This window comes from Triturus cristatus, chromosome 10 (genome assembly GCF_964204655.1).
Source record: "Triturus cristatus chromosome 10, aTriCri1.1, whole genome shotgun sequence".
NCBI classification, from domain to species: Eukaryota; Metazoa; Chordata; class Amphibia; order Caudata; family Salamandridae; genus Triturus; species Triturus cristatus.
This window is the reverse complement of record NC_140593.1, coordinates 196735770-196749542: the sequence shown is the minus strand read 5'-3', so window position 1 is coordinate 196749542 and position 13773 is coordinate 196735770. Positions and strand designations below refer to the sequence as shown.

The following is a 13773-nucleotide window of genomic DNA, read 5'->3' as shown; positions in this document are numbered from 1 at the left end:
TGAGTGAGGTGGAAAAGGATTAAGTGGTGGTCGGACCAGTCCAAGGGCAGGATGCGGTCTATCATGACAGTGTTGTGCTGGACGATAATGGTGTCTAGGATTGCTCCTTTGTTATGGGTTTCCTCTGAGCAGTGTTGGGTGAGGTTGTTGCTGTGAAGCAGCTCCTTCAGGTTCTGGATTAGCAGGTTGCTTTTTTCATTCCAGTGAAGACTGAGGTCCCCTAGAATAAGGTTGTTCATATCTTGCAGAGAGCAGTGGGCAATCAGGTCGGACAGGTGTTCGGTGAATGTGATGGTGTTGCCTGGGAGGTGATAAATGAGGTGGCAAATTAGTGTTTTATTGTTGCTTGTGCTAGTTCCTTTTGCCTCTTGATTGGCTCCCAAGTGAGGTGAGAAGCTCAGATTGGCAAGCCTCATTTACAAATCACTGCATGTTAAAACTCCCTAAACCTCACTAACTTGCTCAAAACCTACAATAGTGAAAGATCTGTAAAGCACAAAAACACTATTTTTGCAAAGCTCTTGTTTGAGATAATCTCTTCTTCAACATTATTCATTTGCTGGTACGGATACCATTATCTGGAACCCATATAAGGCAAATTTAGACTATACGCCAGCCACATGTCCTTCCACAATTAAAAACTCACCTTTTCACAATAGCTCTTCCTAGTGATTAGTTATCCTCAATGCTGATCTCATCCGATATATATGCTTTTGATTCCTTTCTCTCCTATTGCTATTTTTCCTTCAGTATTAATTCCCTTTCCTAGATATTTGTTTGAATCAAGTTATCTATTCAGTTGCTGCCCTTGTTACTGCTACTTTGGCATGTAATATATATTTTGAGGCGGGGGGGGGGGGGGGGGGGGAGAGAAGGGCAGTTTTATATAGACCAAACTCGATCCGAAGGTACCAGAGCATTTTACATGAGCACCGGTGGTGTTACAGATTAACACATTTATTTTGTTAGGCACAGGGAGATTAAGTGATTTTCACAGAATCACAGGATGTTGATCGTCCCTGTCCAAACTTGAACCCCGTTCCCCAGCTTCTAGATCGACCGCTCTAGCCGTTAGGCTACATATGTGGTACACAGAGCTGACATACTTCCCAGTGATGCAGCACTTTGGAAAAATCTCATACAAATAAATATATGCCACCCTTTGAAGGAAGCGGGCCAGTGCAGGAAGACACTCCCTCAGATAGCAGTCCAGAGCATCAAAGCATGGACCTACTTTAATCAATAGGCACCTTTCTGAATTAGTGGCACATGTAGGATTTTCTTTTCTCCACGTAGGTTTTAATTATATACAAGATGAAAACGAAACAATTATAGACTACATGCCCATGACTAGGACATCGCATTGCAAACAATCACTAAAGCAACACAACAAAAACAACAAAGGATACATGCAATGTCCCTCAGTGGCCTATTGCCCGCAACAAGTCATTGATATCATATCAGCAATTTCCATACTAAAAGAGAAAAAAAACATAGCTCGCAGAACTCCAGTTGGAATACTGTGGGCTGCTTAGACCATAAACGCCCCTCCCACATCTAGTGACCTTTGGGGGGGTGACCCCACTTGGTTTGTGTAGCAAGGACACTGGTGCATGAGGTGAGGCAATTAAATGACAGCAATGAAAAGTAATAGGTCTATCTATCTAACCGAATAGGTCTGGCCCCAGCCCCATACACTTCATGACATCCTGGAGATAGGACCAGCAGAAGGAGTCAAAGGCTTTCTCTAGCGAGAGAGCCACTCCAACCAAGGGTTGTTGCACAAGTAGGATGAAATCTAGGAGTGGTGGTGGACTTAAATTCATGGTCGAACCGAGGTTGAATATGGTGTTTTAGTTTGTCAGTCCAGGATTCTTGATCTTAACTTGGTTATATTTCAAAGTGAGCAAGTATTTCAGCAGGCCAGTAATTGGCATCAATGTGTCTGTGTTCAAAACATCCCTCAAAACATTTGTTCATATGTGTAAAACTTTAAAATACACAGCACATAATATAAAGACTTCAATAGGAAAAAAAATATATCTTCCAACATACCTCATCCAAACAATTGACACGAACATTCTTGTCGCCCAATAACCTTGCAGCATCTTGAACATTTCCTTAAAAAAATATAAACGATTTTCATATCAAGAAATGAAAGTGTATATCAAAGATCAGATTCATAGATTTTTTTAATAAAAGAATATTAATTGGAAGGATCAGTTGTGATGATTTCCTAAAGAATTGAACAAATCAATCCTTTTACATAAAATCTGTTAGGTCTGTTCTAGATCAAATCTAAACAGTTTTCAGTTTTAATCTTGGAAATAATGCCAGGGAAAAATAACAGTTCCAAAAACCACAAAAGAAGTGAAACAACAGGCATCAAATGAAACAGCCAGTACAATACGGTTGACCCAATGGCAACACAAAAACCATGCTCCCATTTCATAGGGCTATACTGGTTGTTGAAAGTGCTCTCCCTCGTTTTAGTCCCTTGCCTGCGACCTATAACTCGAGTTCAGAGCATTTAACAAACCTCAGTAGTGGGCTATAAGGCTATATTCTAGGGTGGAGAACTAACAGCAATTTTTGCTGGCCATTCGTGAGGATCTAAGTGCATAAATGCTGCCACTTGTAAGCTGAACGGATTGTTTTGGCTAAATCATCACAATGTTAGGCACAGCTCCAGCAAGTCAGTGTGATAGCAGTTTGGGACACATCATTCAGAAATGTTCCACTGCATAGAGCTGCCCCACACAATACCAGGTGACAGTGCTCCAGAGGATCACCTGAGGAACAGTGTACATTATATACACAAAAATATCCAACCCTTCTCAGACAAATACAGCATTTGGGTTATTTGACCATCATCTTATTGAGAGAAGGGATCAATTATAATTTGCTTGAGGAAAATATGTGGACTTCTCTAGAACAGTGTTTCTTAACCCGTTGCATGCGTCGGACGGCCAGTCACAGTGGGCGTCGGACGGCCAGTCACAGTGGGCGTGTGCGGAGGATGGCCGGGGGCCATCCGAACTCCGTCCACTCATTAATTCACCAGCACCGCGGCGGAATTCGTGCCGCGGTCAACGGGTTAATCTGTGGTCCTGGGACATCTGGGAGCCCACAAAGCTTTCTCAGGGGGTCTGTGACTACTTAGAAAATGAAATATTATTAAATGATTGAGAAAGTGTATATAAATAAAGAAACAAAATGTAAAATTAAAAATGTCTAAACGTTCTGTAAAGGCAAAGGAATTTGAAATTGGAGGCTACAAATTAAAGACCTGATTTAGATCTTGTCGGAAGGTTTACTCTGTCACAATGGTGATGGATATCCCAACCGCCGAAATATAAATCCCATAGGATATAACAGAATTTATATTTGGACGGATGGGATATCTGTCACCACTGTAACCCAGTAACCCGTCTGCCGAGATCAAAACCAGGCCCGAAGTTTACATCCTTCGATTGACTGCGGGAGCAGTGCAAATGCATCAAACAGAATATAGTAAAGATGATTACTGGCCTCAAATGAATTGAGGAAAGCTCCCAACTTCCCATTTAAAACTAAATGTTTATGTTTTATATATTTGTGTGTGAATTAAATACAATATTTCATAATTTGTGCATTTGTTTCATGAATTCTTGTTTCTCTATTTTTTTCGTATTGTTTCCAAATCATCGAAAATGCTAAGATGGGGTCAACACCTTCCAATAATGACTTAGTTGGGGTCCCAGGATTTCAATAATGATTCTGTGGGGGTTCCCATAATGATTAAGAGGTAATCCAGAGAAGTGAAATGGTTAAGGACCGCTGATTTAGACCACCCCTACCCAGTGAAGTGAACTGTCAAGTGCAATCAGGATAGTGCCATTTTATTTATTATATGATTTGGAACACTGATGGAGGTCCACATAAAGGAAATATCCAAATTAAATAAATAAATATATATTTCTGCACACAAAATTACATAAGTGTAGGCAAGCCTTGAGCGTGGATGAATAATGTTATTTATAAACACCAATCTTGAAGTGAAAACGTACAAAGTGTAATCATATGTTCCATCATATGTTCCAACATACAATGTTTTCAAAAAAATCTCCTTTTTAATATTCTGGATCTCATCAGGGACCATTGTGCCCGATACTCTAGAACTCTTGATAACACCTATGATCGCCTGAACTTAAGGGGGCCCACACAACTGATACGATTCTATATCTACTCTACAATACAAAGATTCACTAGAACCAAAGTTGCTGGCATAAAGATTGAAAATATAATTTGCCCAGTCAGAAAGCATCAAAGATAATAATTGCTGAGTCGTTCACTCTGGAATCACAGTACAGTGCAATTAAGTGCCAATATTTTCTAAGATAGGCTGAGGGCGGCAGATTATCTCAAATTAATGAGTTTAAAGTCAGCTTCCCTTCTCCGTTCTAGGTCCTTAATTTTAGATCTCCTCCATTAAGTCGATAAATTTCATCTTGACGAAGGATGGAGAAGGAAACAAATGATTATCTCACCAGCTGATTTCCTGTCTTTAAATTCGAATTAGCTTTTTTATTTAACAAGGGATTTTTACCTTTGCCAAACTAAGGAAATGTTTTATGTGCATGTTGGAAATGGCCCTTTTTGCAGGGTTATCCCCAAACTTTTAGCTTCTTCCTCCTATTTTTTCCTGACCTGTTTGTGTTGGCTTTAGGACTCTGGGCACTTTACCACTGCTAATCAGTGCTAAAGTGCATACGCTCTCTGTGTAAATTGTGTTATGGATTGGTGTTTCCATGATTGGATATTTGATTTACTTGTTAGTCCCTACTAAAGTGCACTGAGTGTGCCAGGGCCTGTAAATCAAATGCTACTAGTGCAATGATTGTGCCACCCACATGAGTAGCCCTGAAAAGTTAACTCAGACCTGCCATTGCAGAGTTTGCGCACAGTTTGTAACTGCCATGTCGACTTGGCCAGTGTACACACTTGCCAGTCCCTAACCTTCCCTTTTCTTACAGGTCATGCACCCCTAAGGTAGGCCCAAGGTACCCCTGTGGGCAGTGTATGTGAAAGGTAGGACATGCCCTGGTGTGTGTGGCATGTCCTGATAGTGAATTATGGCCAATTTCGCTTTTCACTATTGCAAGGCTACCTGTTCCACAAAGGACAAAATGGGGAGTTTGTTTATAACATCTTATAAACATAACTGGCTCTGGGAATTAGGTAGGGAAATAAAGCTTAGTATGCCTGAACTCAGAATCTAAAGATACATCTTTTAGTGAAGGTGATTTTTACATTCTCACTAGGCTTCCTCCTGAATTGCAAAGGACAGGGGAGCAGAGTTTGAGATTTTTGCATTTAGGTCAATTTACCAGATGATCATATCATTGTTCCAGGTGTGGGGTGTGTGGGGGGGGAATAAATACATTAGTTAACAGAAAAAAAGAGGAGACACCTTCATTTATAACTAGTTTTATACACATGAATAATTTTGAGGGATAAATAACCAGTATATGGTTCCAAATAAGACAATTCTTTAACAAAATTGATATTCCCAAGCTTGCATGTCCCCCTATTATCTGGTTTTGCCTCGCCAACAAAGACAAAATAGTTTTCACACGTGAAGTCGGGGCATTCCCAGGTTTCCAGCAGACATGCGATCGCTGAATTAAAATGCTTTAATGTATTCGATTAAACCTCATGTTGGCCCAAACTAGCCCAATTCCATGATATGATTGTTCCCAATGAGCTACCTCCACAACTCAGCCTGTAATGAACAATTGCTATTCAGAGTTCCCGCCACCCAACTCCATTTAGAGAGCTTGTTCCCCTGCTCTAATTCAAGAGAACGAAGATCAACAGGGTCCAATATTTTTATAGCTCTACTATACAAAAACATCCTTAGGGTTCCTTGCAATAGGTAGTTCTTATTCTGACCGGGCACCTTCGACTTGTGTAAGTCTAACTCTGTTCCCTGCACAACAAAGGTTAGATCAATACTCCTTGAGGAAATAATCACAGTGCCTCATTATCAAATTTACAATAATCATTGAACCAAAAGTAATTCTTGAATTAGGTACAGAGGCTGATTAATTTTTTTACACAATTTCTATTTTTTTTAAACTTCTTTTTATTTAACCATATGTTAGAACATATCGTAGTTATTTTTAAGCAGCCAAGTACATATACATCCTTTATTGTTTTAAAGCCGCCAAGTACATTTACAGTGTCATTGGTATAAAGCCATACATTTATCCCATACCCACAATTTAAGTCAGGCTGGACGGTCTTGTACATCGTGCACAGTCATGCTCGGGGTCTCCCACTCGGGTCTATTGGATGTGGGGGATGCATGTGTTTCCCCAATAGGCATTCCACTTTTCCCAAATGTGTTCCCTCATCTTGGGGCATCCTCTGCCTTCATAGACCACCTTCTCAGCCATCATACACCAGTCCATGTCCTTCTTCCATTAAGCTAGTGTTGGTGTATTTGATAATCTCCATCTCCGGGCAATAGTACGTTTTGCGATCATTGTCCCCATAGTTACCCAGATTTGCTCTTTGTGAGTGAGGTCTGTAGCATCATATATATGAAGAAGGCACCATTTAGGCAGGGGGTGTAAGGCTATCCCGCACACTTCTCGTTGGCACTGTACTGCAGCTTTCCAATATGTTTTTGTTTCAGGACAGTCACATATTATATGAAAGAAATATCCCTCTCGCTCGCACCCTCTACGACATTTAGAGTCTGCCACCCTTCCCCCAGGACAGATATGACCTATGGAATACCTTTCATTGAATTAATCTGAGTTTTGAAGACATAGCTGACTCTTTCGGCGAAGCTATGGCCTCTAGTTAGTCTTCGCCCTCTAATACCCTTAGGTCGGCTTGCCAGTTTTCACGGAGTCTTTGGAGGGGGACGGGAGAGTTATTGATGAATTTTGGTAAGTGAGGGAGCTATCTCTATGGTCCATACAGTCAGTTAATAATCTGTCTTCTAGTGGGGTTGCCTCTGGCAGTACTTTGCCAAGTGGTTTGGCTGCTATTAAAGCGTGTCTTATTTGAAGTTATCAAAACATTTCGATGGTTGCTAGGTCATATTCTCGCTGTAAGTTTACGAATGGGACGACGTCTCCTCCAGGCCACAGGTCCTTCACGGTACGGATACCTAGCTGGTCCAATTTCTCAAAGCCTGACTGGGGCGTAGTGTTCCGAGCACTTAAGTGTCCCAGAGTGTTGTTGCCTGTGTTATCTTGGCATGCCATCCCAGCCTCCCGTGGACCAGGTGCCATAGTGATTATGTACACATTTTCAATATTGCTTCTCTTCTTCAATGTCAGGGTCTCGATTTCCGATAGAGCATGCAAGATTTTACTTCTATTACAAATGTGCATTTCATGGTCAAACAATATAACTAAGTCCAACGTAGTCATTTTAAGTTCAGGGCCCAGATAATCACTATTAGAGAGTTAAAGATCATTCCCAAGGACAGAACGGTGCACTACTGGGACAGAAGCATTTGCTCCATGATTTAGTGTACTTCAAGACCTTATGTCTTTCCAGACTAGTGCACTTTGACAAGAAGCGGTCCATGTATGAGGGACTTCATTACCATCGTTCTCCAAAGGGACCCTGGGGATAGAGAGGTCACCACATTGAACATTCGTATGATGCAACTGTACTTTACAAGCTAGTTCTTGCTAATTCACCATTATCTATATTTGCGGAATTAGGTGAAACAGTGTTGGATGCCTCAGTAGGAATGCAAGACGAAACAGTCTGGATAGACAATAACTTGCCCTTTTCAGAGTTGTCCACAGCTAGCACATTCTCAAATCTCCATTTTTTCGCATTTCGCTTCATGATACACCTTTTCTTCTTGCATCTCCCTTTCTTTTGCTTATTACCGGGAGGAGCTTTAGATTACACTTAACACTTTGTTCCCCCATCACAATCCACAGAATCCCCAAAAGTGAAAGTGCTACTATACAAGATGGGCAAAGATGGTTGGGTTTTCAAGCTTTGGGGAAGTAGCCCCCGCTTTACACTAGGAACTGTTTCAGGGGACTTTAAGAGAACCTCTTCTTTTAACGATTTCTCATATTCAGCTCTTTGTCCAGCATTGTAAAATCCTCAACCATACAGGTCGGGTCACCCATTGAAGAGAAGGACTTGAGGAGGCACCCAAACATGGACTCCCCACTGAGCCTTTTCCTTGGGCATTATCCTGTGCCAATGTGTACAGAGCGAGCGGATATCGCCATTCCCCTTACCTTCTCTTCCTTATTGGGAGATATTAATTATGAAAACAACAAGGGGGCAGCCCACTCCCTGCTTGACCATATGCTTTCAATGACATACTTGTATCCATGCTCGTATTCATGTGACGATTCAAATCACCTAAAGGGCTGACCAGAACAACAGAGGAACCGACTTCTTTATTCGCCCTAGTAAAAAAGCCTGAAACTGCTGGGTAAGATTTAAAGTGTTGCAGCCGAGATCTTTTCTTACAAATAATTTACTTTTTTACCTTCAAAGGATGATCTGACACAATTATATGCTCAGAGCCCAATTTCTTCAGTGTCATCTTAACCAGGGCACACTTGAGAAGCCACACCAGGGAAAGGAACGCACAATACTGCCTCCTGGTAGGCACGAGCACCCTTAGCTGCTAGATGACAAAGGACCCTAAGAGATACTAACCTGCTTAAAAAAAACCCTATTAAGAGTCTTGGTCAGGGGCCAATGCAGGTCAGTAATGCATGCTGTAATAGAGAGGACTCGCCATTTGCTACACCTCCATACCATGCTGGTGCCTGCTAGTGATTACTGGCACCTAATTGCAAAAATAGACAGCTACCCCTACAACTTCCTACAGCCGGTATCACATAAGCTGCAGCAGCTTTGTCCTCTCCTGTAGTCTCCCGGCCACCTCTTCTCCACAAATAAGACCAAATAAGGTAGCTCCACTCAACCAAGTAGCCGTACATGATATGGCTGATACCTTCGCTACCGCCACCTGCTGAGTTGTGACGCTACCTTCATCAGTTTAACTTTTTTTACCGTGGTCCGATCAGCGATGAGCAGGGATTAATGGGGATAAGGGGGGGGGGGGACTGTACAGCACAAGCCGCACAAGGAACTACCCCAACCACCTCTGTGCGTTCGATACTCACCCTTGACTTAAGACACACTTATTCAGAAAGGCAACACTCCCAGCCTAATTGGAGTTGGCAGAGGGTATTGAGGTGACAGTATGTTTGTGGTTTTTCTGTTGAGCGCTTAGAGACCGGCGGTGATAGGCGCTATATAAAAATCTTATAACATAACTTGGGCAGCTAATGCCACTTTCAATCCTTCCCCTTTACACCCCTACCAGCACATCCACTGGGGCACCATGGGGGGTCAAACAAGACCAGGCTTGACGGGTGTGATGGGCGTCTATCGTGCCCATGCAACGGCTGTATTTGCACTATATCTAGACCTGTGAATCCAAAACTGCAGGTCACGACCAACTGGTGGATCATAAGCTGATATTTAGTGGGTTGCGAAAGTTCAAGCAATAAATAAAGATGGTTTTAATTTCTGCATTTATCTGGTCACATTTGCTGTGCTTAAAAGACAGAGGTCAAATGTCAGACTATGTGTTCTGACAAATTGCTGCTTATGTTTGTAACATGGGGACTGATGTATAGAAACTCATCTTACTTTGTGTTCAGGGAAATAAAAATAAGGACAATTGTGTAACAATCTTGCTGGGGTACACAAGTGTGAAAGGAAAGGCTGTGTATATATCATTTTTCGTAGCACAACAAATTGTAAATATCTGAAAATGAACAGTACACATTCAGCTGTTAGGAAAGCAAAAATGAAGCACTTTTTGGTAATTCTTTAATTTGACAGAAACAAAGATTTAAATAGGATTAGAACAAAATCGAGACACCACTTGGTGAAGTACAAATAATAAATATTCACTGAAACCCGGTTTCCACACATTATTTGAATGCAATATAGTTTAATCAGAAAAACTGTATGTCAATACAAAATGTGCTGACTGTAAATGCCAATGTGCTAAAACACTATACTTTAGTTACACACACACAAAAAAAACAATCACCTGCCTCATGTCCTTTGAAGATAGGTGGGTTGCAAATGTTTGTCATTCTAAAAAGTGCATTGTAGTTCTAAAAAGTTTTGGGTAGCCCTGATCTAGGCAATAGATAACTTGCTACAGATTTTACCACTGCTTTACTTCTTAAGGTCTCTAATATAAATCATACTCTGCAATGAAAAGAGTATCCTGTATGCAAAATTCAAACACCAGGACATCGTGAAAGGAGGACAGTTCCTGGTGAGCTATCTCATTATTGCAACAAATGTTAACCCTAAAACGGGTATGAGCATCTGGACGGGCATGCAGCTGATGTATTATATAAACATGTTTTCTGACAAATGTACCAGGAGACGAGGTAAGGCAGTGATACTCAAAGCAAGGCTCAGGGTGCAGGCGGCCCTACTGACCTTTAAATGAGGCCCCTTGCTCAACAGCAGTACTAGGCTGCTGTTGACAACGCAACACTAACATTAAAACAAGCATTTTCAATGCAATTCACATTCATGCGAGTTTGAGCTATTGGCATTGTGTAAATGCAAATGCCTTTTATTTATGTTTTGGGTTTTAAAACATAAATAAAAGGCAGTCATTTACAATACACATAGCTTAAACTCTCGCAAATGCGGGACCTATTGCATTGCAAATGCTTGTTTTTTTGTTCCCTGCAAAATGCCATAATTAGGCCCAAGGATTATCATACCGAAACCTTTCTAAAATGAAAAGGAAAAGAAAACCATTTTGCTAGATTGAATAGAACAATGCTTGGAAGTAAAGAATAGCTATGTCCCGCCCCGTGTTAAGCATGCTAAATGGAAGGTTTGTCTTCAAATTGCTGCATTTTATTTCTATAATTCCGCTGAATTTCCATTTCATCAAACAGGCATTTATTTTTCCCCCAAGTTAACTTAACCAATTCCTTGCGCCGGTGGGCGTGTGCGTTGGACGGCTCCCAGCCGTCCTAGCACACACCCATGGGGGAAGCGCTGGCGCTCCCCCCGTGGGCCACACTTCAAGCTGCCCCTACCGGAGAAGGCAGGGGTGTTTCTCCTCAGGGGAGAGAGGCATTTTACTAAAAAAGGCATCGGGGGGAAGGAAAGGGTTTTCCTTTACCCAATGCCTCTTTTGAGCATTCCTGCTGCACGATCATGCAGCAGGAATGCCCACTAGACACCAGGGAATTTTTTATTTTTTTTATTTTGAAAGTGACTGTTTGCGGGGAACGGCCCCTTAGGCAAGGGTCGCTCCCCTTTTGGGGGCAATGTTTTTTGGCTGTGTCTGCCCTTTTTTTTTTTTGGCTGTGTCTGTCCCCAAAACGTGGCAGATCTCGTAATTTTTTTATTCGGGCCCACTAGACCACCAGGGATATATTTGTGGGGAGTGGACCCTTGGGCAAGGGTCGATGCCCTTTGGGGGTAATGTTTGTGGCTGTGTCTGCCCCCCAGGGCGGCAGATCTTGCCATTATTAAAACAAATGGGGCCCATTAGACCACCCGGGATTTGTTTGTGGGGAGTAGCCCCTTGGGCAAGGGTCGCACCCCTTTGGGAAGCAACATTTTGGCCGTTTCTGCCCCCCTGAGGGGCAGATCGGCTGATTTTTTTTTTCTATGGCCACTAGGCCAACAGGGATGTTTTTTTATGTTGGGGAGCGGCCCCTTGGACAAGGGTCTCTCTTCCCTTTATGGGAGGATGATTGTGGCCATATCTGCCCTCTTTGGGTGGCAGATCAGCAGTATGTTTTTAACCCTATCTGTCCACAAGGTGGAAGAGGCCACAAGACACCAGGGTTTTATTTAATTTTGGTGTTGGGGAGTGGCCTCTTGGGCAAGGGTTCTCCTTTTTAACGCACTCCTCAAAGCACCTACGGAGGTGGAAAATCGGCCTCATCAATAGATCACTCGCTTCTTTCTCTTCTGCCATGAACACACAGGACTCCGTGTCACTGCTACACACAATGATAAATTAATCTTCTCCAGGCACTCTGGGTGCTTTCTTTTTGAATCCCAGTTATTCTTGACTCGCATCCTTATCTTAAGTCCATAGTATCCAGGTTGACTTTCATCACCATGTAAACAAGCATCAAAAGATCAAACTCTTCACAACACAACACAACTCTTCTCTGATCACTCGCTAACAGCTTTTGGGGCAGATTTATGAGCCCCTTGTGCCACTTTTGCGTCACTTTTAACATGGGAAAAGTGACGCAAAAGTGGCGCAAGGGGCTCATAAATCTGCCCCTTAGTTCCCAAACATGTACTCTTAACATCCCTCAAGCTCATCTTTCCATCTGACTTTTGACTTAATTCTTCTACTAAAGGCCCCTGACAATCTGATGAGGTCTTGATATGCATGACTCAGAGGTATTTACTCAGAGGTAGTTGAACCATTACGTATGTTACTGCGTAAAGGTGAAAAGTATATGTGGACCGAACTTCAAAAAACTGCATTTACAAAGATAAAGAGTGCAATTGTCTTAGCCCCATCTTTGAAAACGTATAACCCGGAAGGTACCAACAGCATTACAGTTGATGCAAGTTCAGTAGGCATTGGGGCGGTGTTCATACAAAGTCAATGGTGATGTTTACACAATAGCTTTTATGTCAAGACGTCTGCTGGATGCAGAAAAACATTACAGCACAATTGAGAGGGAAGCCCTTGCTTGTGTATGGGCTGTAGAAAAGCTCAAAATGTACTTATGGGGAAAACGGTTCGAACTAATCACTGATAATAAACCGTTAACTTTCTTAATGGATGGTTATGGCTAGGGAAATGGCAAATTATCTGCGAGTTTGGTAAGGCTTTTAGCAAAGCTGCATGAGTACAATTTTTCTATACAATGGAAATGAACCACACACGATGTGAGTATCTACATATTTCTAGCCCATGGAAGAGACGTTCACAGTTCTAGTGACCACTAAATCCCACGACTATAAGCCTTCCTAATGCAACCCCCACCTCTGTGCAATCCAGACCTGGCTCTCAGGCCACATAACTGGTCAGAGAGGAAGCGCAACTCATAACTGGTCAGAAAATGCCCTACCTTTGGAAACAGCAGTTATTAATTCCTTCTCTGACTCCGTCAGGTCCCGCTTATTAGAAGCCATTGCCGTCTCCCACAGAAGAGCACGCAGCACTCCTCGCCAGCAACCCCACCAGGTTATATTACAGAAGAACAAACAGAAATATCGAAAGGACACCCTGTGCGCCAGACTCTCCTAAAACAACACATACAAATCAGAGCCAGCACAGACAGACAGGCAGCTGACGTCTCCGGGGTGCTCACGCCGTGCACGACGGACCGCTCCATGACTAAATGAACTGGGGGAAGGGGGGCTTCTTCATAAAGAATTCGAACAGCTTTCTCGATGTAAAACAATACATGTAATTACAAATATTATGCGATCCTTTGCTCTCTTAATTCGTTCAGTTGCCACACAATATCTAGCCGAATTAATTCAGTTCAGGGCCATATTTTCCTCGCAACCTTAGTGGTACGATCCGTTGGCTCGTCCTATGGCGTGGGAGAGTTAAATCTGTGTTCTACGCCCTATTTGAGTTCTGTGTATGTATGGGCACGTCCTAGAATGGCAATACTCTTTTGAAGAGTATGCGCACTGAGAAAATTGCACGTTTTACTTGTAGGTCTAACGAGGACACCGCAGAAC

General features: G+C 42.3%; 1 protein-coding gene across 1 annotated transcript in view; it reads right to left on the bottom strand.

Moving 5' to 3' along the window:
• The window catches only part of ANKMY2 (ankyrin repeat and MYND domain containing 2), a 208612-nt gene extending 195123 nt beyond the window's left edge, over positions 1 to 13489 (bottom strand). The window contains 3 exon segments of the mRNA XM_085630799.1: positions 2056 to 2120; positions 13149 to 13440; positions 13442 to 13489. Coding sequence (XP_085486925.1) covers positions 2056 to 2120; positions 13149 to 13440; positions 13442 to 13489 — 405 coding nt within the window.
• Positions 13490 to 13773: the final 284 nt, after the last annotated feature.